The 27,639-nt window shown below is 36.4% G+C and overlaps 1 protein-coding gene across 5 annotated transcripts in view; it reads left to right on the top strand.

Annotated features, from left to right (window-relative positions):
* Positions 1-27,639, top strand: part of grid2 (glutamate receptor, ionotropic, delta 2) — a 577,686-nt gene that overhangs the window by 452,883 nt on the left and 97,164 nt on the right. For all 5 annotated transcript variants that reach the window (XR_010897547.1, XR_010897548.1, XM_067413614.1 and 2 more), the window contains 2 exons: positions 720-917; positions 14,568-14,880. Coding sequence is in view for 3 of the 5 variants with exons in the window: in XM_067413614.1 (XP_067269715.1) it covers positions 720-917; positions 14,568-14,880 (511 nt within the window). In the remaining 2 variants the exon portion in view is untranslated. The remainder of the gene's footprint in view (positions 1-719; positions 918-14,567; positions 14,881-27,639) is intronic.

The following is a 27,639-nucleotide window of genomic DNA, read 5'->3' as shown; positions in this document are numbered from 1 at the left end:
ACATAGATGATGATCACAGGACGCAAGTGCGTCATGTAAAGTTCTTCAGTGCGCTGACATAAGTGCAATGTGAAAGCAAACCAAAAAGAACCAAATGTCCAAACACAAACTTTGGTTCGGACCTTGGTGCGGACTTTCAGCTGTGAAAACGCCCTTACTGTGTGATATTCGCCATATCCTTTCCCAGGGTTCCTTTCAATTCTGCTTTGGCTGAAGTTTAAACCTGTAGCCTCTGTGAGGCGAGACCAGATCCTCAAACCAATAAGCAACTCTCTGTATTCTCTGAAAAGATTCACTCAACTACCTTAAAAACAAAACTATACATATTTACTTTCTTCACATTACTCTTGATTGGATATGACATGGCACTAATTCCTTCCTGAATTTTTTTTCTCCGAATTATGCCACAGCTCATAAGGGGAGGTTAAAACCAAGTGACATTGCCTCCTGCTGAAAATAAAATCAAATTATGAGCATTAGCTAAGCCGCTGTAGGAGCTTATGCGTCTGCTTCAGGTAAACACTTGTGTCAGCTCCAGGAATGGATCTGCCACCCTCAGAATCATGAACGTCAAGCTGTGTTCTCTGTAGACTATTTATGATACCCTGTTGACTCTAAAACTGGTGCCCTCGCTTACCTCAATGTCCATAGGCACTGCCGTAGAACTTTTTGTGCTTTTTAATCCTTAAATAATATTTCTGTGCTTTTGTTCATTCCAGGAAGAACCGTTTGTGATGGTCTCAGAAAATGTGCTTGGGAAGCCTAAGAAGTACCAGGGGTACTCAATCGATGTACTGGATGCTCTGGCAAACTACCTTGGTTTCAAATATGAGATCTACGTGGCCCCTGATCACAAATACGGCAGCCAGCAGGCTGATGGGGCCTGGAATGGTCTTATTGGAGAACTGGTTTATAAGGTAAGACTTAATACTAAATATCTTAATATCTAAATTGTGCAAAATCTATCTATCTGTCTTCTATATATCTATCTATATGCCTGTCTGCTCGTCTACTAAATGGCTGACATGTTTGAAATTCAAATGCCGGCCAACTTTAATGTGTTACGTGGCTAAAACTATGTGACACCCCTTATAATAAGCTATTTTAGACTTGTCCATAATTAATTAATAAGTTAAAAAAAAATCTAGATTATACTATTAAAATCTAATTAGACAAATGTACTTTTTAGTAGATTGAAAACGGTCTCCACATATTATATATACAAAAGACAGTATTTCAAGTGTTAATACATTTAAAGCTCAAAGGACCATTTCAAACTATTTTAATGATGCAGAATTATTTTAGCGCAGTCAGCACTGCCTTTGATTTGACTAACATAATACAGTCTGGCTGAATGCCGCAGATTTATGTGCTTTCCTTTGGCTTTCTCGAACTATCTTGGGTTTTTCAATTTCCCTAGTATTCCCAAACAGTCTGCACTGCTTTGATAAAGAAGAGTGCAGATTTCTTACATGTGAATGAGGGAAAAACCTCATACCGAAATGTTGTCCGCTGGCAGATAAACAAAAGGCAAATCTCACAGCAGTAAGAGGTCAGATACACATTTTCAGGGCCATTACACCAAACCTCCCGCTGCTTTCCATTCCGCAGCTTTTTCAGTTCTGCGACACACCTCCATCCCTACTGCTTCCTGTGCTGAGAATATTCCTCACCAGCGTACCGTCAGGGAAACGGAAACATAAGCCACAGTGTACTGCCGCTTATCTTAATTTCCAGAGAGATAGACCAAAACGCAAGGAAAATATTAAAGAGCTCTAATCGCATTGTTACGGTCTCTGTTGACACATTGTTTTCCAGCAACTTCACATCTGTGTGCTTTCATGATACACCAGACCTTTGATGTTTTGTTGCAATTCAGTATTTCAGCAAACGAGTTCTTTGATTTTACATTTGCTTTTTGTGTTCTAATCATGTAAAAAAAGGCTGTTGACATGATACAACAGGCCAGGGCATTACAGAGGAAACAGCCATCACTTTACACTGTCGTTCAAAAGTTTGGGGTCAGTAAGATTTTTCTTTTTTTGAAGAAAAAATACTTTCTAATAATTAATAATTTAGAAATAATGCATTAAATAGATGCCTGAAGTGACAGTGAAGACTAAATAAATACTAGGGATGGGTTCTCCCATGAGTTCTAGTGGGAGAGATAGTGTAAGGGGATAGAATATATATATATATATATATATATATATATATATATGTATATGTATATGTATACAAATATTCTGTGACACTTGTATCTCGATACTGAACTCACAATACGATACATATCGCAGTATTTAAGCCAAATTCAAGAAGTTTTTTTTTTTTTATTACTTTTTTATTATTATTAAAATATTATTATAATTATTATTGTATTATTATTATTATTATTATTATTATTATTATTATTATTATTATTATTATTATATCAGGACCCACAAACAGCCAATTCACTGCATTATTATACATTATATTCAAGATTATATATAGTCTTTTAATGTAGTAATGTAGTAATCAAGTGCAAATAGCACGCCTTGTTGGCCACAAAAGATTTAAAAAGATGCATGTTTTAACGTCTTTAGTGGCATAGTCAGAAGTACATAAGGCTCATGGAACTGAGGTTTTGGATCCGCCTTGGTTTCACGCACAGACCCTCCCGGTGCTCACTGTCCTCCCTCTCCCACTATTAATGCACAATAAATATAAGAATAAACCATCTAAAATGCTTTGAATAATCATACTACTAAAACTAAATGTGATATGGTCATTTAAATTATGCTTTTACTTTGATGAGCATGTGCGCTTCAGATGATCAATGCAATCAATCACAGTTCTAATTGCAAAAAAACCGCATGTCAAAATGACTATTCTTAAACTATGTTTAGCTCATCCAAAAAAAAATTATTGCATTTACTCACTCTCATGTTGTTTTTGCCCGTCACGTCACATTTGAACGTTCGTGTTTAGTATGTGTTTTGTTGTAAATCTGTTTATCATGTAAAGATTTGAATTCGACCAGTCGATTAGTTGTTTTTACGATGCCTTTATAAAAATGTTTTGAATCGTTTCAGTTTTAGAGGAATGGACTTTAAATTGAAGCATAGATATTGTTCAGGTTCCACAAAAAATATAATTTTTGTTTGGAAGTTAAATTAAACATGATGGTGAGTACATGATGGCAGAATTAAAAAATGTGGGTGAATTATACCTTACAAATACAATAGGCTGAGCCTTGAATAAAACAACTCTATATCGAGAATCATATTGTTTACATAAACGATACATATAGTCTCATTTTTATATTGTGGTATCTCGATATGACATGTATTGTAAAACAGTACTATGAAAGAGAGGGATCCCCACTTAAGGGGATTTACCATGACAGCACTAGTCAGAGCAAGACAAGTTGTTTCTTATTGTTTACTTATATATAAACATTGCACCTATTTGAAAATGTTTTGAGATTTGTTCAGAGATGTGAGCTCCAGACCACCAGTGGTGTTCAGCGCTAATGTACCCATAGAGAACTTTATATACTCTTTCGGTAAGTTGTCGCTGACTCTTATGTAAACACAAGGTATAATTCGTTTTGAGTATATCAAACAGGCAATCTTTGGTCTTCAGCATATAATGTAGGCGTAGTGTACGTTGTTATCGGAAGCTTAGTGATTACAGTTTATAAAAGTTAAAATTATAGATATTTTTCCTTACAAAAATGCATTGCTTCACTTCAGAAGGTTTATTAACCCACCTGGAGCTGTATGGATTACTTTTATGATGGATAAATGTACTTTTTTTGGCGTAAAAAAGGCACCTTTCAGTCCCATTATAACGCTTTAAAGAGCCAAGATATTTTTTAATATAACTATGATTGTGTTTGGCTGAAAGAAGAAATTCATATACACCTAGGATGGCTTGAGGGTGAGTACATTATGGGTTAGGGTTGCAACTAACTCTTTTAATGACATTTTCCCATTTTCTGTGTCCTAATCTAAAGTGAGAATAGTTTGCAGGTAATAAGTTATAACAAAGTAAAAAAAAAAATCTTTACATATGAGCTAATTAAACATTAATAATTTAATTAATTACAGTGACAATAAATGAATAAGTACATTATGGGTTAGGGTTGCAACTAACTCTTTTGATGACATTTTCCCATTTTCTGGGAAATATCTTAATTACAGTGACAATAAATAAATAACTCACTATATAACCTATTAATATATTAACAATGTGGAAACTACAATATATTAACTCTAAATTAAATATAAACAGTTTGCAATGTACTTTATTAGTATATGCTTATTATAAAGTATTACGGATTTACTTATAAAGTGTTTTTTTTTTTATTATTATCATTCAGTTTTTCCATCACAGGGGAATACATAGAATTTGAACATAGAAAAAATATATATATATTAAATTGTAGTAATGTTTCACAATATTACTGCTTTAGTTACTTTTGTACTATTTGACCATTTCTGCTTTTTCTAAGCTTTTTTGAATAAGTACATATTCAAACAAATTACCTGGCAGTCTATGAAATCAGTAGATTTAGCGAGCAGTGATTTGAGTGATGTTATCATTTGATAAGTGACATATCACATGTAAAGAAGTGGCCATTTGTTGAAAATGTTTTCAATGTTTGAAACTTTTTTTCTTTCTTTTTTTATGATGTTCTCTAAAGCCAGCACTTGACAATATGCTCTTTTTGATACTGTTTTCACAAATAAGTAGTGAATTTTTAAAGCTCGTAGTATTCTCCCGACAGCTCATAAAAAGTTACATTTGTTTCAGGTATCACTGCATATTTGCAATTGACTTGTACAATAGACAGAATCATTAAGTACTACAAATCATAAAACCAAAGTGTTTCATAAATACAAAGCTTTCATTTCAAGTAATTATAATTATAATGCCGTTAATACTGGATAAATATTACATAGGCGTTATGGCAGGGCTGACCCGTAGCATAGGTGGCATAGGCATTTGCCTAGGGTGCAAAATTAGGGATTTGCCAACAGCGACCTAGCAACAGCTACTGATGAAACGGCAAGGGCCACTAAAAGTAAACTATTAACTGCCATAGCCAAAGAAAGCAAACATCACAAAGGACCAATTTTGGCATTAAATTATATGCAGATACAATTAAAATCCCACATAACCATAAAATATTACATTTACTTATCTAATCATTCATGTATTAACAACAACGGCAAATCAGCCATTCTCCCTGATGGGTACACTGCACAAGAGGCAGAACTTGCGTCTATGGTTGTGCTAGATGGTGCTAATCACCCTAAAGCGAAAGCAAGAGCAACCTCACACCGTGTCTTAACTGCACGGGACGCGACGCTGCAACGTGCCAAATCTTTTCCATGTTAATTCAAGTTTTTGTCCTAACCAGCCGTAATGGGGACAAGCAATTCTATTTTAGAAACAACAACAAAACATGGCAATGATAATCTCAGGTCATTTTAATGTGCTTTATTTAGTGTTAAAAGCATGTAATATGACTTTGATTTTCATTTAGTGCTCCCAGCTTTGTAACGTTTTTGTACTTAAAGCAACAATGGATAATTCACCTCAGATCTTGAAATTAAACAAATGGAATCAATAACGTTCAAACTGTGAACAAACAAGTATATTCTATGACAAAGATTATTTTAGTAACTTGGTATGTATTTTTAGTAATGTTTAAATGGTGTAATATTTGCAAATTATGTACTTATCCATTTCCTTGCGGGAGCCGATACAAAGATTAATATCTGGTGCAATAGCCTACACCTGCTGCGAGATGCCTTTCTTAATGACAAAAGCAACATATCAGGACAGAGAGACAAGCAAAAGAAAGCAAGCATACAGGCTTAGCAGGCAGGTTCAAGGCCAAGGCCTGGCTTTTCCAGTATGGTCTGCTACCAAGACTTATGTGGCTACTGATTTATGAAGTGCCCATGACATTAGTGAAGGACTTGAGAGGCAAAAGGATAAACGCCTTTACAGGTGGCTTGGAATTCCCCCAAGTTATACGTCAGAGTTGATAGACATCATATCTGGACAGTTACTGCTATCCCTATCGTCCATGATTGAAGAGTTCAAAGTGGCGAAGTGCAGGGCTGTGATGTTGTACAGAGATTCCAGCAATGAGAAGATCAGAGGAGCAGGTGTCAACACAAGATCAGAATGCAAGTGGGAAGTTGATGCAACAGTGCCTGTGCATATGTGTATAGGGAGACAAGGACTTGACTAGGACTACCCATTTCCAGTAATGGGGGAAGGTGGATCGCAGAGGAGAGAAATTATCTTGATAGAGGTGCATCACCTAAAGCAGGGAAGGGCAAAGGGCTAGGGCTGTGGAACTAGGAGTACAACGTGGAACTTAGCAAAATGAAAAATCACATGGCATGAACTTCAGATACTGGAGCCCTTTTACATTTCTTTTCTGCTCAGATCAGTGTATGATACCCTTCCATCTCCAGAATATTTGTACTGGTGGGGAATGAAGCAGGGCGCAGTGTGTAAGTTGAGGGAAAGGCACATTGGCACATATACTGGCAGGATGTAATACTGCGTTTAGTAGGGGAAGATACAGATGGCATCATGATATGTCCTCAGAGCACTGGCTGACATCTTGGAGCAGGGGAGACGGAAAATGCATCAGTCCTATAAGAGCCCAATTTCATCTATTCAGTTCATCAGGGAGGGAGTGAAGCCACACTCTTCCAAAAAGATCAAGAAGAGCCTCCTGCAGGAAGTTCAATCATGGGAAATTAGACCTGGGACTAAAGCTATGTTGTTCAAATATCCCTATGGACAAATGTGGTCATCTGGTCTGAGGAGGGAAGAAGGATCATAATGATTAAGGTGACAATCCCATGGGAAGATGGATGTGAGGAGGCCTCAGAGAGAAAACTCACCATGAACCAGGACCTGGTCCAGTAGAGAAAAATCCACCAAGTACCAGGACCTGGTCCAGTAATGCAGGGATAAAGGGTGGGAAGCCTGACTATTTCCAATTGGGAAGGGAGATGAAAACAGCTGCACATGGATTGGAGGGGCTGCAGATAGAGCATCTTGTTGGCTTTGGAATAGATGGGAGGAGTTAAGCTGGAAGCAGAAGAAGATGGGCAGTGACTGGCCATCACTACCCCCCAACTGGAGGACGTTATGGTTTAGGGTCAAAACATCTGAAGAATGTTTCAGATTCCTTTATTTGTACACATAAAAAACACTCAGTAGTCCACCACTCAGTAATTCAGTGAAAACAATTGATTAAAAAAAAAAAAAACATAAAGTACCTTATTTTAAAGGGGTGGTTCTGTGTTTTTTTATAGGCTTGGTTGTGTTTATGGGGCGCAGTATAACATGTCTTATTTAATTTTTTTTACGCTGTAATTCTTATATTTTACCTTTAATCCAAATCACTCTCTCCACTGTCCTTTGAACGGCTCGTTTGCTTCCTGCTTCTATGAATCCCATCCCTCCGGGGGTCTTAGATTGGTTAGATGGCCAAATGTAGTTTCATGTATTTTTATTGGCTGAAGTGCCAAGCACAGGTTATCCGGAAACGCCAAGTCCCTTACCATTACGGGCAAAAGTCACATCTGTGGTGACTAGCAAGGGTTTATTGACCAACCCAGGAAGAAGCTTGTTTGAGTCCAAACCAGCCGTTTTTGTAGGCAGTAAACTGCCATAACTTTGAAAGACAATATCTCCGTTTGCATTGAACTTCCAGCGCTGTAACTTTGCAGATGCTGTTTATGCTCAAGCAGCAACATTACTCACTAACTAAAGTTTAAAAAAAGTGAAATCACACGCAACCACCCCTTTCAAGAATATTAATAAATAAGCTAAAGTGCACTAACATTTTTACTGTTCTAATTAGTTTGTGACTCTCCTCTGCTGTACAATTACCAAACCAGGACGAGATGCAATAAGTGAGAATACTCTCAATGAGTCTCTGTAAAACATAGTCATGGCTGGGATGGAAAGATCCACCTTCTTCCGACCATGGAGACCATGAAGGCGCTATTGAGCCCCCTTGATGACAGCTGTGGTGTTGACATTGGAGGTCAGCTCACTGTGTGACCAGTCAACAACCATCTCCTTGGTCTTGTTGGTGTTTAGGGCAAGTCTGTGTGTTTTACACCATGCCATGAGCTGCACTTTGTTGCAGGCCAGTTTGATGCCACCTGACGATATCTTTTCCTGGCCGAAAGCTAGAGTCATAAGTAGGGGACTGCAGGAGTCTGCATTTCATATGTATTAGTACTGGACTAATTTAAACAATGCCTGCATCATGAAGTGATTATAATACATCACCATTATGCGTTATTTATGCAGGACAGTGCAGTTACCATAGGTATTAGTTTTGCTATTAGCATTTGCCCCTTAAAATGCTTTGGAAACTATGAGTGAAATCATAAACGACTCTTCATGGCAGGCACTGATGTTGGTTTACAATTCAGAAATAGCTTTTTTAGAACCACTTTACTGGTAGTATTAACCAACGTGGGCTGTTTTTGCTTGTTTTAAACGGCAAGTAAAGTGCAGTCTATTTTCTTTAAACTTATTTCAGTTACATTGCTACTTAATTTTAGAAGCGTCTTATTTTAAAAGAGACTATAACTAGGAGTGTAGTCTGAAATTACAATAATTTAAATTTAAGCATGTAATTTTCCAGTGTATGCTCCACAATGACAGGTAAATGGTGGTTTATTGCACTTGCACTTGTATTTGTATACACACCTAAGGCAAGTTTAAAACTAGTATTATTGTTGGCTGTTGAATTACTGAACTGAAAGAAAAGAACTCAACTAGATTCAATCAATGCTCTTTTTAAAATGGGGAAGGAGTTTTCAGGTAAAAGAAAATTTAATCTTACATCAACCTCTTCAACCACCTTAAAAAGTCACAGAAATTTAAATTCTTTATATGACCCATTGTGGCAATAATTCATCAAAAAGTTATTTCATTAGCTTTTTATAGATGTGCCTCTAGAATACTAATGCTGCATCTATTCTCTTCTTATTTGAGGTATTCTCTATTGTTAGGCTCTTTTTATAAAGCTGGCAGTCTGGTACTACCAAGTTTCTAGGTCGAGACAATCAGAGGATCACTTGTTGTGTGGATTAACATTTGAGAAGTGATCCGGGCGCCGGATGCTTCTCTAACCCTGCTCAAACAGAGAGGTCCTGTGGGGTCCCTGATCTCTGAAAATGGCCAGGCAGGTTAATGGGAGTCAGACAGGTGTCCCTGTCTCTCACCCTATGATAATGACATGCCTTTTGTTCTGCCGATGGTAATGTCTCTTGACAGGAACTCTCTCAGGCTGCAGAGGTCTCATCTAATCTCAGCACTGCTATGTGCGCCTAGTCACAATCATTTCCAAAACTGCCAAAAAAAAAAAAAAAATAGATGTTTAGCATTTAAAAGCCTTTTAGTTTTGGCAGCAGACCTCATGTTACCTCATGATTCACTACACTAAGATGTGGATATTTCATTTATTTATATTGAGATAGGTGACAATGAGAAGTACTGTGTATTTGCACATTTACTGATTCAACCTAATGGGATTTTTTTTTTTTTTTTTTTTTTTATGGGATAATAAATGGAAATAGATTTTTCATTATGCCTCTAGGTCCATGTACCTTCTGGTCATTTTATGTTCTACTGAAAAAGATATAAAGAGAAATGGAGAAACGTTTAAGAAATGGAAAAACAAGAAAATTAGATTACTCTTCAATATTTGTTTTGCATGTGTAGGCTTCCCTGAAGCCCCCCTTAGTCTGATTAGTCAATCATCCCTGTCTTCTGTACTGCAACCGCAAACTCACAATTTATTTTCAATGGAAGAGACACAGCAGGCGTTCCAAGCTTGTTCATGTCCTACGCTTACAGTGCAAGATTTTTAAAAATCGCAGCAGGTACACGGATCTTTGTGTCCAAGTATATTGAAGGTGGATGTTTTTCATATTATTTTTCACCATACAAACATAAAAAATATATATTTTTATTCATTCTTCTTTATACATATACACTATATTGCCAAAAGTATTGGGGCACCCCTCCAAATCGTTGAATTCAGGTGTTCCAATCACTTCCATTCCCACTGGTGTATAAAATCAAGCACCTAGACATGCAGACTGTGTCTACAAACATTTGTGAAAGAATGGGTCGCTCTCTGGAGCTCAGTGAATTCAAACATGGTATTGTGATAGGTTGCCAACCTGCGCAGAAGTTGCCAACTTTCTGCAAAATCAATAGCTACAGACCTCCAAACTGCATGTGGCCTTCAGATTAGCTCAAGAACAGTGCATAGAGAGCTTCATGGAAGGGGTTTCCATGGCCGAGCAGCTACATCTAAGCATTACATCATCAAGTGCAATGCAAAGTGTGGGATGCTGTAATGTAAAGCACGCCACCACTGGACTCTAGATCAGTGGAGACATGTTCTCTGTATGGCAATCCAATGGATGTGTCTGGGTTCGCTGTTTGCCAGGAGAATGGTACTTGTTTGACTACATTGTGTGAGTAAAGGTTTTTTTTTTTTTTCGTTATAGTGTGGGGTTGTTTTTCACGGGTTGGACTTGGCCCCTTAGTTCAAGTGAAAAAAACTCTTAATGCTTCAGCATACCAAGACATTTTGGACAATATCATGCTCTTAACTTGGCAGAACAGTTCGGCGATGGCCCCTTCCTGTTCCAACATAACTTCAGTGTACAAAGCAAGGTCCATAAAGACATGGATGAGCGAGTTTCGTGTGGAGAAACTTAACTGGCCTGCACAGAGTCCTGACCTCAACTCGACAGAAGCCCATTGGGATGACATCAGACATTTAACATCAGTGCCTGACCTCACAAATGTGCTTCTAGAAGAATGGTCAAAAATTCCCATAAACACACTCCTGAATTGTTTTAATTTTTCATAACAAATGATTTAGATTAATGAAAAATAATAAGAAAAAAAAACACAAAGTTAACATTGGCCTTCATGGCATTGGGTATGCCTCATTCAGTTCCCTAGCTCCCAAGCTTCAGAATGTGGATCAGCATATCGTGTACACAAGTTGGGGCACTGGTAAGGACAGTAAAAGATGCTGGCTCACTGCACATTGTGACATTGCTGACTCTATTTCCAGCGACGTGACAATGTCATCATTGTACAACATTATTACTGGTTTTTATGAACAGCAGAGCTTATATCTTTCTGACAATACTTCTAATTGAAGTATTTAAAGTATTTGAAGTTATTTAAAGTACATTGATAAATAATTTGCTTGTTACATATACATGCAACATTTTAGCATTTCAACATTCAACATTTATTTTCATAAATAAATTATAAATGTTAACTAGACTGTGTTCGTTGTCTCCATTACCTTGTCTAATGAAATATAATAAAATAATGGTTTCTGGTTTTAGAAACATATATATCGCGTGTTGTTTATCAGTCATTATGTGTAGTGAGCTGGCTCATGTGATTTGAGTTTCAGAACTTCCATTAAGGGAACATAGAATGGCCGACTTAAATGCCCCTAAAATGGCCGACTCCATGATCAGTGCCCTGACTACTGAATTAGGGAGCTGATTGAGACGCACCCATTGTAACGATGAGCCATCAGTTTGTAATTATATCCTTACTGAAACAAATGCTACAAGAACTACATTGCTTTGTCATAAGGGCAAGTACCAGTTAGATTCAAGAGCTTTAAAGTCTGGACTTTCTTGAATTATTGCCCAAACAATCGCTTTTCCACATAAAATGTGTTTGATAACTGATAGGAAAAAACGATTTAACCGATACAGATATTTTGCGCACTTGAATGTAAGTAATTTCGTCATTGCAACTTTCAACATACATACTAACAGTGCGAACACGATGTAAAAAAGAGATTTGCATCACGTACGTCATATTTACCTAGTATTTGTCATGTGGGAATCGGTGGGCGGGGCTACAGCGGTAACGATGTAGAAGTGTACACTGATCATCTTCTGCAGTGGCAGTGTTTCACCTAAAGGCACATTCCAAAATGAGTCGTTCTCTGGGCTTGGTTTCAATAAAACCTGTTTTTGGGACTAGAAAGGATGTTTTCAGTTCTAAAAATAACAGGATATTCTTATTTTATGATGACCTTTTAAATGTCAAAAGCTCAAGGAAAATTTGATTTCTCAATTCATGACCCCTTAAAGTAAAGTTAGTTTGATTTCTTATGAGACGATGGAGTATTAAACTGATCAACTTCCTGGTGCTTAACTCAGTCAGCATCAGCGTTTCTGTCAGCGTTAAAAAAAAAAAAAATTGTCTGCCACCACCAGGTTTTTGATCATTTTAACAATGTAATAGGCCATTGAATATTGTGTTGTATGAATATCTGAGCATGCTATATATGAACAGATCCTCTTTTTTAAAAATTATTATTATTTTAGCTGCATTCCTTTTTTATCAACACTTAAATATGTTTTTTTTTTTTTTTTAAAGCAACATTTTGAACAAAAAGCTGAGAAAAACGTGTTTTTGTCAGAGACTACGTCCAGATCAGATTCAGAACGATGATCAAACACAGATGGAGTAAATTTCGTCCATCAATATCCCTAATGCTTGCGCAGTCCTATAGCTTGTCCTGGGTTGACATTTCATTCAGTAAAATTAGGCAGTTTTGATTTATATCACGTTATTTTACATATGCATCTGCTTACATATAATCGCTTTTTTGCATCTTCTTTTCCTGTGTTTTGATCAGGACATTCTGTACTCATTCAGAAGATGATTAATAGCACCCCCTAGCATATAACAGTGAAAACAAGATTTAAACAACAAGACTAAATGTGTTGAGCTGTCTGTCAATTAATGTATCCAAACAGTTGCTCAACTGTCTAATAAAACACATCATAGAGCATCTCTGGTTTCTACAAAATAAATCCAGAAATTAAGAGTAACACAGGTATGATGTTATTGATAGGTGACATATGGACACAGTCCATGTCCTGGTTAAACATGCTTATTTATCTGGATTTAAACATTTAAACATCTAGGATAAAGTAAGTACACATGTAAACTAAATATTAGGGGTGTAACGGTACACGTATTCGTACCGAACAGTAAGAATGCAATCTTTTACAGTTGGCTTGTTTTAAGCGGGGAACATACTTCAATCCGAGTTCTCACGCGAACATATTAGGTAGGCTATTCAGTCCATTTTATCACAAAATTCAAATGATAAATGCCGTTTTGACACTTTTTAATGTGACGTGACTGATCAGTACGCGTCAGTTCAAACAGCGGCGGCGCGCGAGTGAACATGATCATCTCTTCCTAAAGAATAAACATAAATTAATATCTCTTAAGGTATGTTAAGGAAGCATTAAAACTTACTGAAATTTATAATATGTTTTGTAATCGCTCAATCTGTGTTTCAACCGCGGAAAGACAACAGCTTGAGATCAATGTCCCGTAGCATCACATTTACCTCAGGCCAGTCATTCAGGGTCCACCCCACACCACAGCTGTTAGTTTATAAAATATGTGCACTATATTTTATATTAGCCTATATATTCATTCTATTCTACTTAACCTGTTAGTGATGTCTTGTTTATTTAGAGCATGTTTAAATAAACCTGTCATGATTTGACAGCCGTGTATAAGTTATTATATTTCAACAATGAATTGGAGAAAAAAATATATAATTAGATTTAGAAGTAAATGCAAAACCTGCCTCATGTGAAACTTATGAGTGTTGATTATTATATCTAAAAAATAAATAACTGAATCTAAACCTTTAATATTTCAATTTGTAGCCTAAATAATGACTCCCTATATAGTTTACAGCATTATATTTAAGAAACTTTTAGTTATAATTGAATTATTTAAGGAGACATATATATATATATTGCAGTATATATATATATATATATATATATATATATATATATATATATATATATATATATACCACTGTTGAATAAAAATAAATAAAAAGCAATTTTATAAAACTTTTAGTTATAATTGAATTATTTAAGGAGACATATATATATATATTGCAGTATATATATATATATATATATATATATATATATATATATATATATATATATATATATATATATATATATATATATATATATATATATATATATATACCACTGTTGAATAAAAATAAATAAAAAGCAATTTTATAAAACTGCTGTATTGAGATTGTACCGAACCTTGACTTCAAAACCGAGGTACGTACCAAACCGTCAGATTTGTGTACCGTTACACCCCTACTTAATATATAAAAAATGTTGTTATGGTTTTTGGATAGTCTTTGGATAGATAAAGTTTAATTAACTTTACTGTAAAACGTTATATGTTTAAATATTTAAAACTTCTTCTATATTTCTATATTTTTTAATCATTTTAATCGGATTGTTAATGTATGTTTTTTTTTTAAATAATTGTTTAGACTTTGCATTGCTGTGTCCAATATTTTTCTTGTCTTAAAAGCGTGATACACATATGAATCTGTTCTTTGCATGATCTGGTTGTAAATATGCCGGTTTTCTGTGTGTCTTTTTGTTGGGCAGAGAGCAGATGTTGGTCTTTCAGCCCTGACCATCACCCCAGAGCGGGAGAGCGTAGTTGACTTCACCACACGCTACATGGACTACTCCGTCGGTGTGTTGTTGAGGAAGGCAGAGAGGACAGTGGATATGTTTGCATGCCTGGCCCCCTTTGACCTGTCTCTTTGGGCATGTATAGCCGGCACGGTGCTGCTGGTGGGCACTCTGGTGTATCTCCTCAACTGGTTGAACCCTCCCAGACTGCCGATGGGCTCGGTCTCCTCCACAACCCTCTACAACTCCATGTGGTTTGTCTACGGCTCCTTCGTTCAGCAGGGTGAGTATGTGCGTGAGCGTGTGTTATGCTTTGTGCTGGAAGAAGAAATGAGATTCAAGAGCGAGAAAAAGCGAGATATCGAGAACAGCAGGGCAGAAAGATAATTTTAAGTGCTCACTTTCTGTTTAAAGTGTGTCTGTGTGTAATGCTAGGTGTCTGTTTTGTGCACCAAAGATTATATGTGACAAAGGGAGAAAATGACAGAGATAGAAAGAGTCAAGGGAAAGTGAAAAATTATATGCAAATCATATCTGCACTTTTGATTTTTTTTCGAATTTTCAAAGGTCCAAAAGCTTTTTTGGGGGGGACAGAATAGGGAAAAAAATTGAAATCTGTGAGCAGGAAAAAGGAGGGGCAATCTTCAGAAAAGGGAAACAAGCAACAACAAAAAAAGAGAGCGAGTAAAAAAAAAGCTAGTGCATAAGAGAAGGAGGGAAAGAGAAAACCTGCATTAGTCACTGTGAGAGTTTTGTATCCTCAACATGTTGAGTGTACATCAATTGATATCATTCATTACCAGCAATATTTTGGCATGTTTTGCTACAGAATGCTTGTGAAGGCCAATTCCAGTTTTATGGCTGTGACATTTGCAGACACAATGTGAAATGTAACTTCTTAGAGAACGTACTAATTATAACAAACCATTTGTATGCCCTTTTCTAAACCCCTGCAGATTCCACTGTAGATTTGCTTTCACATTTTATGGAAATTAAATTGGTGTATGACCAAAACTTTTGGTGGTCGACCGATATGTTTTTTTATTTATTTATTTTTTTTGGGGGGGGGGGGGGGGGGTTGTTGGCCGAAATCTTAGAGAGCAGGTTGACTGATGGCCGCTCTGAAGCCGATATATATATATATATATATATATATATATATATATATATATATATATATATATATATATATATATATACTTTAGATGGAAACTTCTTGATTCTAAGAAGAATTGTGCGCACAATTTCAATCATACTGCAGCACTTTTCACAAATAAAGTAATTGTTTAAAAAATATATGAAGGAAGTAAACACTGTAGTAGGCTAACAGAGCAGTCAGTGAACTAGTAACTAATTTTAAATACAGCTCTGTGTATATTACATTAATTTGACATAGTGGTCAACTGTATATTACACAGTATATTTTAAAATCAAGGATTTAAAGTTTGTCACATCTACAGTTATAGGCGCCATAGATTATTTTTTTATTCAGATATCCGGTGTGTTTGACTTTATTCATATGTGATTTCCAGAATATAGCAGCAACACAGTGGAATCTCACTGAATTATCTGCATAGGGCAAAGTCAGCGGTACACTCGTTTCTGTTTTACTGCCGTTCTCGCTCTTTCTGCACAGCATATGTGAATGTGCTGATGGTGTATGATGTCTGTGTAAAAAAGCTGTGCACTGGCATGCGAACACATGTTGACTGACCGAATACATGTAAGCATTTTATTCTGACCAAATGTGATGATTGGACGAGCATTTTATTGTCCTAAGCCTACACCATATATAACATAGTAATTGCTATAAGGATATGAGGAGACTTTCAACCAGCATAAGAAATAGTTTCCTAATTTAATTTGGAGGACTCCAACAACACAGGTTTACCTGCATCAAAGGTCAGGTTTCATTTTCCCATAATATGCATTGCACATCACCACAATGTTCAATGATTCTCAAATGACTCGATGGATGAATAAGTCTCTCTGAAGCCTGCCTTTCTGCAAGCCAACTCTGCTCTGATTGGTCAGATGGCCCAGTCTGTTGTGATTGGTCTACCGCGTACAACGCATATTTTGGAAAAAAACAGCCTTTACCATAACTGAACTCGCTGATGAAACAAGATCCTGGAAGAACCTGGTGTCAGGGTATGCCATAAGTGGGCGGACAATATGCTAATGTTTTGGCTTAATGTCACAACAAAATGGCTTGTGATTAGTTTGAAAAACGATTTGTTTAATTGACTCGGAGTGAGCTCTTACTTTTACTTTAAGAATATGTCCTGTGTAAACGAGCATAAAAAAAAAAACCATCAAACATGTCTGGTAAATGTTGTCTTATTGGTGAATGTGCGGTGAATAAACGATAACGATAATAAATTAAAAATTCCATTAGAAAGCATTAATACGTTAAAACTGAGACCTAAATGGGGTTACGTTCCTTGGGTAAACACTTCATTATCCCATGGAAAGGTTGACATTATCATGGAATTGCACTTAACCAAAAATCAGTGAATTTACATGAGCGGGTTATAATGATGATGATTATAATAAGACAGCCTAATTGCTCCCTTGTATCTGGGTCCATTTCTTTTCTAATTGCAATCTATGCTTCTTTTTGAAACACGCTCATTATGGTGAGAAATCAGTTTATTAATACTCTTTCATCAGACCAGTGAACCGAGTTCTGTGTCTTTTTAGGATGAAATTGTTTAAATGGAGCTGATTACATACTGTGGAATAGGCTATGGCACCAGAAGCAAATAAAGACAAAAACGCATACACACAATTGCTACGTGTGCTTACATGCATTCCCCCAACCACTTAAAACATCACTATCTTTCTTTTGTCTTGCAGTCCTGTTTGATGTTTTGTGGAGAGCTGGTTGTACAAATACACCGATCTCTAAAACAAGAGAGAAGTGAGTGGGGAGAGGAGGGACAAAGCTGGAATGGCATAGCTAGAGTCGGTCTCTTTGATGAGTCACTTTCATCCGCCTCACAAAGACCTCTGCCTCTCTCCTCTGATGCTTCTTGACTTTTTGTTTCATATATCCCCCTTAAACAAATGTCATTTTCACATTCCTTTCTTTGCTCCTGTATCTTATACAGAGTTGGACCTTTGCACTTCATGGTCATTGATTGCAGTAAATGTTAAAATGCTTACTGTTTGCAAAAGCATACCCACAACATGTAAAATGTTTCCAATTTTACAACTTTGTGGCCATGACAACGTGCAAAACCTAAAACATCATTAACAAATTGAAAATTCACACCTCAAATTAGTCATTCTTTCATTGAAATAAATAATAATAATAATACAACCTTCATTTTTGCTTATAAAGAAAATATGGATGAGTAAAAAAAAAAACGTTTTATAGTAATCAACATCATGTTGTTGATTGAGTTTAATTTGTATTGATATTTTTTTCTATTTCTTTTTGCAGTTAACAGTGTCATTTTTTTATTTTTGAAATGATTTGTAAAGCTTATGACACAGGTAACACATGCTGAGTAAACCAAGCCCCAGTTGGTTATGAATGGTTTTAAATTAAAGGAGGTTTTTTTTTTTTTTTTTTTTTTTTTTTTTGCATCTTTCAAACCCTAGAAGAATTTATGGAAATGTTTCTTTATCTGTGTGCATTTGTAAGTAAAACGTGTAGATGCGTAATTAATGCCAGGCTCCCTGATGTCTTAAGCTTACTAAAGGAACCACTTTAATTAACTGAGAAAAGGCATTTGTGCTATAAGATCTTGGAAGCCACCTGTTGATGGCTCCATAACCTTTCTTGCGTGTACTGTAGCAAGCACTGTAAATCACATTTTTCGCCATTATAATGCCCAGTAATCCTGATAAGCGCTTTCATAAATTACACTTTTGTACTGTTTCACGATGGACACTTCCACACCATACAGATGTTTACCTTTGCAAAATCCAAGTAATGTAATCAGTATTGTACATGTTATTATTTTTTATAAATTCATATACAGAATATTTTCTGTTTGCTACCACATTCAACATGGTTGGCTGAAGGAGGCCTCACAGGGTTTAAGCCCCAAATGTTTTTAGTAAAGCCCAGAACATTTTTAATATGTATTATTATTATTATTATTATTACCTTATGTTTCCAACAAAGTTTTAAATTTAAAGCAAAATTTAAAGCAAATTATTGCTTAAGCCTTCTGTTGTGCAGACAAAAAGTCAAAGAAATGTGTTGCTCTTGCAAAACCTGCAAACTTTAGAAGCCTATACAGCCTATGCAGATGAGCACCACAAACAAACAGCAGACACTTTTTACAGTTCCTCCTGAACTAAAACTACGAGCTTATGCTGCATTCACACCATGTCATAACCAAGATTTCTTCCCAGAGTGCTTCACTGTTCACCAAACTGTCCTCAGACTCGTATTTGTGAATTTCTGTCAGGACCACTGTCGTCAAAGATGATTGACAGTTAACTTACAGTTTGGATTGGCAGTATGGTTCTGTTCTGGGCATCCATGCAGCCTGGGGAGAGCAGCAATAACCCCCCCTTAGGGTAAACAGAACAGAACCAGCCTAATGTATATCATTAATTATATTTAAATGTACAAAATTATTTGGGAATTTAGTCTGATTCAAGGGGAATCAGAATACCAAGTCCTGACTGGATGAGAGAATGAGCTGGGGATGGAGGAGGGTTAATGAACTCTGGAGAAGCGCGTTAGCTGCTGATAGTACTAAAGGAGCTTATATATGTTTGCTGATAGACGTTGTATTCCTATAAGTAGACGTGATCAGCTGATGCGAGCTTGACTAACGTGACCTGCCAGAACTGGCAATGCTGAATCCACAGCAGTCATGTGGTACAAGTAAGAGACCTGTAAGTTGTTTGCGTTCATTATTATTGTAATATTATGCATTTTGAGACATAAGATAATTTAACTTCATCTCTCATCGTGTGACGCTTTGCAGACTCTGCGTTCATGTCTTTTGGAGGAGGGGTGGCTTTGAAAAGAACACTATGGTGGGATCTTTTGCTTTGGAAGTTAGCTTGCTATTGCTAGCCACTTCGGAATTGGCTACCCTACCTTTAATATGTGCAGTATTCTCTTCTGATGCCCCCAGGTTGTGTTCACACATCTGTTTAACTCGACCCCCTCCTCAAACCAACCCTTACATGCATACACACACTAAAATGTGTGGCGTCACAATGAATATGAGGGCCACAGGCACCTATCAGTGCTTTCATCTCGGCTCTTCTCTCTTATTCCTTTCATCTTCATTCTGACTGAGCTCCCCCTCACTCCGACATCAAATCTGAAATATGAAAAGTGCATTCTTGAATGTTGTAGATTTCACTCTCTTTTTTCAGCCGCATCATGCGTCAGTCTGAAGAGAGACATTATAATGGCTTTGAAGAACCCTGTTTTTGTGTGACAGTTAGAGAGGAGAACAGAACAAGCTATTTTTTTTTTCATTCTTTTTTCCCCCATACCACATGTCCTTTACCTTATCGCTGACACACAGAGACCCAGCACTGGGTTCCTCAGCATGGCGCAGGATTTTCTCTGACTAACATTAGCTTTAATCTGTACAACCACGGGCAAACCAGCGCACAAACACCCTTGGTGGCTCGCGGGTCTTTGCCTTCCCAGTGTCTGAGCTCACTGACGGCCGCTCAAAGACATGGGCAGAAAAAAGTCAAGCCCCAGACGACCCTTCGGCCAAAAATTAGACAAACTGAGATGATGTTCTTTGCAGGAACTGCATCAAATCTTGTCGCAAATATCACCCTAGAGGGGTTGCAAGCTTTGAAAGGTTTCAGCGGGAAATGTTGTTTTTTTTGAAGGCCAGAGTTCTTTGACATTTAAGGCCAAGGACACCCTGTTGGGTATTGTTTAAAACTGAGTGTTGGATTTTAAGCGGAGCCTATAGTGATGTGTTTAGTAACATACAAGCTAACACTTTAGAATACTGTTCTCCACAGGAACAAATGAGTAACACAATATTAACACTCGAGTAACTACTGACTAACAAGAAACTGATTAATGAATTAGTAGTCCATAGTTGAATGTAGTTCATTCTATTATCTAATATATGACTACTATTTTTTCATACCTCCCAGAGGTCTACTAAGAACGACTATATACAGGTTCATAATTTATATGAATAATAGATAAAGTATAATTAGTTCTAAAGGGAAGATGGTAACCCACTAGTAATGACAAGTATTACCAAATCCTTCAGACAGAATTAATAATTTTTTGGATCAGTATTCTACAGTGAAAAACCTGATAACTCTCTAGTAATGAATGAAATGTAAGCTGTTGAGGTTTTTGTTAAGTATTGGATAGTAATGAAGCAAGTGTTTCTTCAGCTTTCAGAAGGAACTGCTAATTACTGTTTGGATCAGTATTCAAAAGTGGAAAGCATGATAACTCCCTAATGACTGAAATCATTGTAAGCTTTTGAGTTTTTGGATAGTAATTCCTTCTGATGGATTTAGTAACACACTGTCATTACTAGTGGATAACTATTGTCTTCTCTTTAAAATTAATTATACATTATGCATTATTCATATTAATTATGAACCTGCATATGTTCTTTGTAGTCCTTTGAGAGGAATAAACACAATAGTAGTAGTTTTCTTGTGAATAATAGTTACTGTTTTTTACTAGTCATTACTAGTGAGTAACCATGATCCTTACTTACTAGAAGGATGTAGTAATACTTGAGTCATTAGTATCCAACATTTTACAAAACCCTCCAAAGCTTACAATGATTTCAGGCAATATTAGGGAGTTGTCACGCTTTTTACTTTAGAATACTGATCCAACTGAAGGATTTGGTAATTCTTGTGTCATAGTGGGTTACCATGATCTTCACTTTAGAATGAATGATACATTTTGCATTAGTCACATAAATTATGAACCTGTAGATAGTAGTTATTAGTAGTCCTTTGGGAGGTATGAAAAAATAGTAGTTACTGATAAGCTGATAGTGAATGAACATTAAACTAAGCACTATTACTTGCTAATTCGTTTATCAGAGGAATGTTAATATTGTGTTACTTCCTGTTTAGTTATTCATTAAGAACAGAACAGTATTCTAAAGTGTTATAAAATAGTAATTATTATAATACGTTTAAATATTTATTATATGTGTTATATCTAATAAACTATATTACTCTTTACAATAAGGTTAAATTTGTAAGCATTACTTTGTGCATAAAATGAACATTTTTACAGCATTTATTAATATTGATTAATGTTCATTTATATATAAAATAGTTTATTGTCAATTTGTGTTCATTTATAATGTATAAAATAAATTATTAACTAACGTTAACAAAAATTAACTAATGCTGAACAAAGGGGTTGTTCATGGTTAGTTCATGTTAACTAATACTTTAACTAATGTTAACTAATACAACCTTTAAGAAGGTTTTTCACTATTACTTCATGTTAACAAATGTAGTTAACTAATGTTAATAAATGAAACATTGTTGTAAAGTGTATTTGAATTAATTTACTAAAATATTTTGTTTTAGTTCAAACAATAATTGGCAGATATTTTGCCGTACTCTACAGACCACCTGTCTGAGACCCCGGTTATTAAGCAATACATTGCCTCCGCTGGCCTTCCTCTTTCCTGCACATGGAACTGATTTCATCATCCTCCTACTGTGCATACAGAGGAGATGTAATGCATGCAATATTGCAACATAACTCTGCACTATATGATTCATCATGAATGTTTAAGGGAGATTAGTGTTATTTCAGACCTTGCTGTGAATCGCCACCGGGATCACAGCAGTGCTCCCACAGTACACATCTCGACATGCTATAAGCATAAATATGCTTTCACACAAACAATTTGCACACACACACATGCTCTCTGATATAGACAATCATGAGACATACTAAAAGCTGTTTACACAGTATATCTAAGTTCCCAGCTTTTTTCCTTTTTTAATATAGCAGTAATCGTTTAATTCAATGGGTTTCTCTTGCGTTTTGCTGACGGCCTTTCGTTACACCTCTTGCATTCACAAACCATGTAAACTTTTAAGCAATATTACGCATGCTAGTGCTGTTGTTCTAAATATTAACACAATATTGCTAGTTACACTGCTGTTCAAAAGTTTGGGGTAAGAGTTTTAAATGTTTTTGAAGGAAGTCTTATTCAAAGACCAACCCTGTCTCATTCCCAACTAGGACTGCCACCAACTTTTTTTATATTGATCAATCTATCAACTAATTTATTGAATAATCTATTAATCTATTGACTAATTTATCACAATAAATGTCAACAATTTTATTTACAAACATAGAATTTAACTTGCAACTTTGGCAATGTAATGTACTATAAAAATCTAAATGTAAACAAGCCCTTGGTGTAAACCTAAAGTGTTTTATATTATATTAAAAAAAACAGGATATAACAGGCAGATCCTACTGCAGGCACAGTTAAGTACAAATATTTCAAGTATTCTGAGGCTAAACGTTTGATGTGTGTGAAGAAAATCTCCAAATGTGATCAGCGTCTCTATTGGCCAAAGATCATGCACAAATTCAAAAATTGCCATCAGAAGAAACATTATATCAGCTTTGATAGTGAAATTGCAAATCAATGGATTTCCCTGCGCGTCAGAAAAATTGTGCTAGAGGGGAACCTTGTTCGTTAAAAAATGATGCCAAAGGAGTACCCTGTCAGTTAAAAAGTGACCCTGAGGTGTCCTGACCAATCGTCAATATGTGACGACTTGGAGTGTGACCTTGTAGTGACGACAGTCAATTTGCATCTACTGGTATAGTGATGTAACCTGCAAAAAGAGTCACTAAATAATCCACAGAATGCCCAGACTGTCATCATCCGTATGGAAAACACTATCATATAAATGAGTCCAAAAAATGTGGTAGAGGGTTTGAACTGTTGAATCAATTTTTATTTGAACCATCCAATTGATTCACTGGAATGAATCAGACTTTAACACTACACATGAGAGAGCAAGGAACGTTCAGTTTTGTGGGTTTAAATATTATCAGTTCAGATTGCCACACCGCACTGCTTGTCACTGGAAAAGCTACATTACTTTGAAAACAGTTTTGACTTTTGAACCACTTTCAATCTACTGATTAAAACATGGCTACTTTTTGTTCAGTTCTCCTCAGCATTGGTTTGGAAGCAAACTCATCGCATATACAGTACCACCACACACACAAACCCTTGGTTCTCTTCGCTCCCAGTAGAGTCTCTTGTCAAGGCTGTTTCTTGTATAATTGGGGCAGATCTATTTCAAGTGGATACTGTTACACAGTTATGAGAGAATACAGCGGTGAGAACAAAGATGAAATGTGGAGAGCAGTTGAGTGAATCTATTGGAGGGAGGCAAGACTCATCCTCACTCACTCGCCCCTCTCCTAGGGAGACCCACACAGCCCATGCGAAAGATTACTCATTTCCAGCCTCACCTCACTTTTCTCCTTTCATTAGTCTGGCCCTTTTAGACAGCCGAAGAGGTGCCGAGGCCCTCGGCTGCGTGGAGTCGTAATTATTACTGACATGCTCAGCCTGCCCCGCCTCCCCACTGACCTAAACTAGAGGAGTGTGATGGGGAGGGTCGACTCTACCCGTCACACTGTATGATCATAAGACGATCACAGAGGTGACATCTTATTTGGTTCACCTAATCAGACTGTGGGTGGCACTTCATACATGATGGCAAACAGGAGCAAGGGGGCATAATTAGTTCTTTTTCCTTTCCCTCCCAACTGTTGTCAGGTAGAATTGTTTTAGGTTCGAATTCAAAACTTCAAAACTTTAGGTTGTTTTCAAGCCTGCTCAGTTAACAATATTTTGTTTCCCAGAATGTTCTGTGAATGTTTGTGTTTGGTTCTCAGAACGCAAATGTAATGTCTCCTTCATGTTTGGATAAGTTCTCCTAAATTCCCCTAAAGCCAGGCTCTCACTACACGACTTTTGGCTGGATTTTACTGTTGCAGACAGATTTCCAAGGTCTGCGACAAAACTCCTGGATCACGGGCAAATCGGTGCTTGTTGCAGTCGCTGATGCTTGTCAAAATAGAAGCATGTCAACAACGTGATCTGAGCCTGTCTTGAGTAGTCACAGACGCTGCAATATTTTCAAACCTGTTAGATATTATTGCCAGGAGATCATGAAGAGATGAAGTAACATGGTAAACCGCTCTAATGATACCATGCACCATAATCATTTCCCATGGAATTGGGCTACTTTAATATCAGTATTTCCTCCAACTAATACACCTATATAGGTCGTTTGTCACTTCCTTGAAATATGACCAATAGGAGCGATCACTAAAGAGCTCCCCTATCAACAATATTTTAATTCATGAAATACGACCTATAGGAGCGTTTTCTAAAGTTGTGCTCCTATTAACAATAGGACACTTTCATTTTAAATGATTTTTCACTTTTATCTGCATAATATTTCAGGTTTTGCATAGCTCAATTGGTAAAGCATTGCAATATACAACATGTGATCGTGCAATCGAGTTCGATCCCAGGGAACACATGCTCATGAAGTGTGTATATACTGAAAATCACTGGGTAGGTTTAGGTATCGGGTGGGTGTAGTTGTAAATAAAAAAATATATATTTTTGCTAAATGGAAACATGACAAATGGTGTTAAAAAGTCCACACCCTTTTTTCTTCTCCTCTCTCTCTCTTTCTCCTCTTCTGTAAGTGTATGTATATCATTGATCCCCTACCTTGTAAAAGTTATTATTTTGTAAATTTGCAATTTTTCTCAATAAAAAAAAAAAAGTCCACACCCTGCATTAAAAAGAACACGCATTTTGATTGGTAATAACAATCATACATCATTTCATGATGTCATGTAACACAACACTCATTATTTTTTGCCAGCTAGAGGGCACATGACTTTAAAACGTAAGTAAAGGATGTAATGAGGTGCTTGATAAATGACCTATAATGTTTTTTGTTGTTGTTGTTTGTTTGTTTTTTGGAGGACAGTTTGTTTAATACATGCATTTTATTTAGCGTATTTTTTTTGCTGAACAGACATGGGCAGCCAGCCCGTGTGTATTTTTTTCCCAATTTAAATTTTTTGTCTCCTCTTTTTTCTGCACATATGACAGGAAAGCTTGTCTTGTGTGAATGTGTGTTTTTCCGTTGCTGGTTAGGGTTTGCACTTGGCCAAATGTCTTGTAGTTTGTGCACCTTATCGGCATTGTCTTGTGTAGTATGAGCGCCTTGTGTAGTATTAAGACGACAGATGACAAGAAAACTTGTGTAATATGAACACTGTGGTTATTCATGTAGTCTCAGTTCTGTGGTGTGAGCCTGCCCTAAGAGTACATAATTGGTAAATAACAATAAACAAATATGGACGTAGTATCCGTGACGTCACCCATAGGATTCAGATGAGCCATTCTGAAGTGTAAAGTAGAGATGAACTGGCTGTTGCCATCTTCCCCGCGCGTCACCGCGTGTCAAGCCTGGATAACAGAAAATGGCCAATGAGGTGGGATGTGGGCGGAGCTTAGGTGACGCAATGACTAACAGACAGCAGATAGATTGGTGATCCACCTGTCAATCAAAGTAACCACACCCTTAATTATGCAGAACTTTAAGGTTTAATATAATGTAAATGAATGAGTTATAAAAAATAATTCACCTCCTTCAAAATTAGCTGTATAGACCAAAACCACAATTTGTACCAGGCTGTAAAAAAAAAAAAAAAAATTCAGCTGTAAAGTTGGGAATTTTAACGTGGGGCTCAATGAGATTCTACTCCCTTCTGGAGCCTGTCCCTAGTGGCCAGTCGATAAATTGCAGTTTAAGTTACTTCAGTATTGGCTTCAACAGAAACTGGAGGATGTTGCCGCTTGGTAAATAATTACAGTATATATTTATATGAATAGCTCAAATGCAAAAGCCATTTAACACCACCTCCATGAAAAAATTAGATGGTGCAACTTCCACAGATACCAATCAGAAAATGCGAAATGAATCATATGATTTCAAGATGAATGCCAGTGTGCGTATGTGCCAGCTTTCAATGGCAGAGCTGCAAGTTATGTTTTGTCCATCATTACAGTTGCAATGATAGGATTTTGTGAGTAGCAAGTAAACACAACATTGTTTCTTGTGCAGCTGTAAAACTCTGACAGAAATGGACGTGGCATGCACATGCATCACAGCTCCACCTACTGTGTGGATCAGTTTCTTCATTGTCGCGTTTTGAATTCTGCTTTCATCAATTGTAGTGTTTCCAGTTGCATCTTCAGGGATTTTTCAACTGTTTACTTTGTCTTGTTGTCCAAAGAGGTGGACTTAGAGGTTTTTGTGAAAAGTCCATGTACTTAGCTGGTTTTGCAACAAAAGACAGTGTCATTAGTTAAATACCGGTAACACTTTATTTTAAGAGTTCAGTTATTAACTATTAACTAGTTGCTTATTAGTAGGATATTGGCTGTTTATTAGTACTTATAAACCACATGGTAATGCCTTATTCTTCATGACCTTTTTCTACATTATTTAATCCTATCCAATACTTAAATGCTACAGAAACTACCTTACTAAATATTAATAAGCAGTAAATTAGGTGTTTATTGAGGCAGGAGCTTTGAACCTTTTCATTGCCATTAAAGTGAAATATATATGAAGAGTTCTGATGCAAAAGCCTCTAAAAGCCACTTCAGTCAAAACTGAGATAATGATAGTGAGTGAATGCTCTCTGCATATAGTATATGTTCATAAAATACTTTCAGTTCAAACCCAGTTAATCCAGCATCAGCCCATTAGGAAGTACCAGTACTTAGGTAGAAAGTAGAAACCATATGGATGCCTGACAAAAATGCTTATTTAAAAGAAAAATCCGATCCAAACAAACATGATTTTAATGTTGTAGGTTTAAATCTTTTTGTTTTCTTGCTTTTTTAAGCCTACCCAGCTAACATGTTTTTGGTTCCCAGTGTGAATGTTAGTGTTCAGCTCTCAAAGTGTTCCCGGAATAGACATCCAATGTTTTGAAGAGCATTCCCCTAACATT

Source organism: Pseudorasbora parva, chromosome 13 (genome assembly GCF_024679245.1).
Source record: "Pseudorasbora parva isolate DD20220531a chromosome 13, ASM2467924v1, whole genome shotgun sequence".
In the NCBI taxonomy this organism is placed as follows: domain Eukaryota; kingdom Metazoa; phylum Chordata; class Actinopteri; order Cypriniformes; family Gobionidae; genus Pseudorasbora; species Pseudorasbora parva.
The sequence above is the reverse complement of the archived record's forward strand: the minus strand, read 5'-3'. Positions and strand labels throughout refer to the sequence as shown.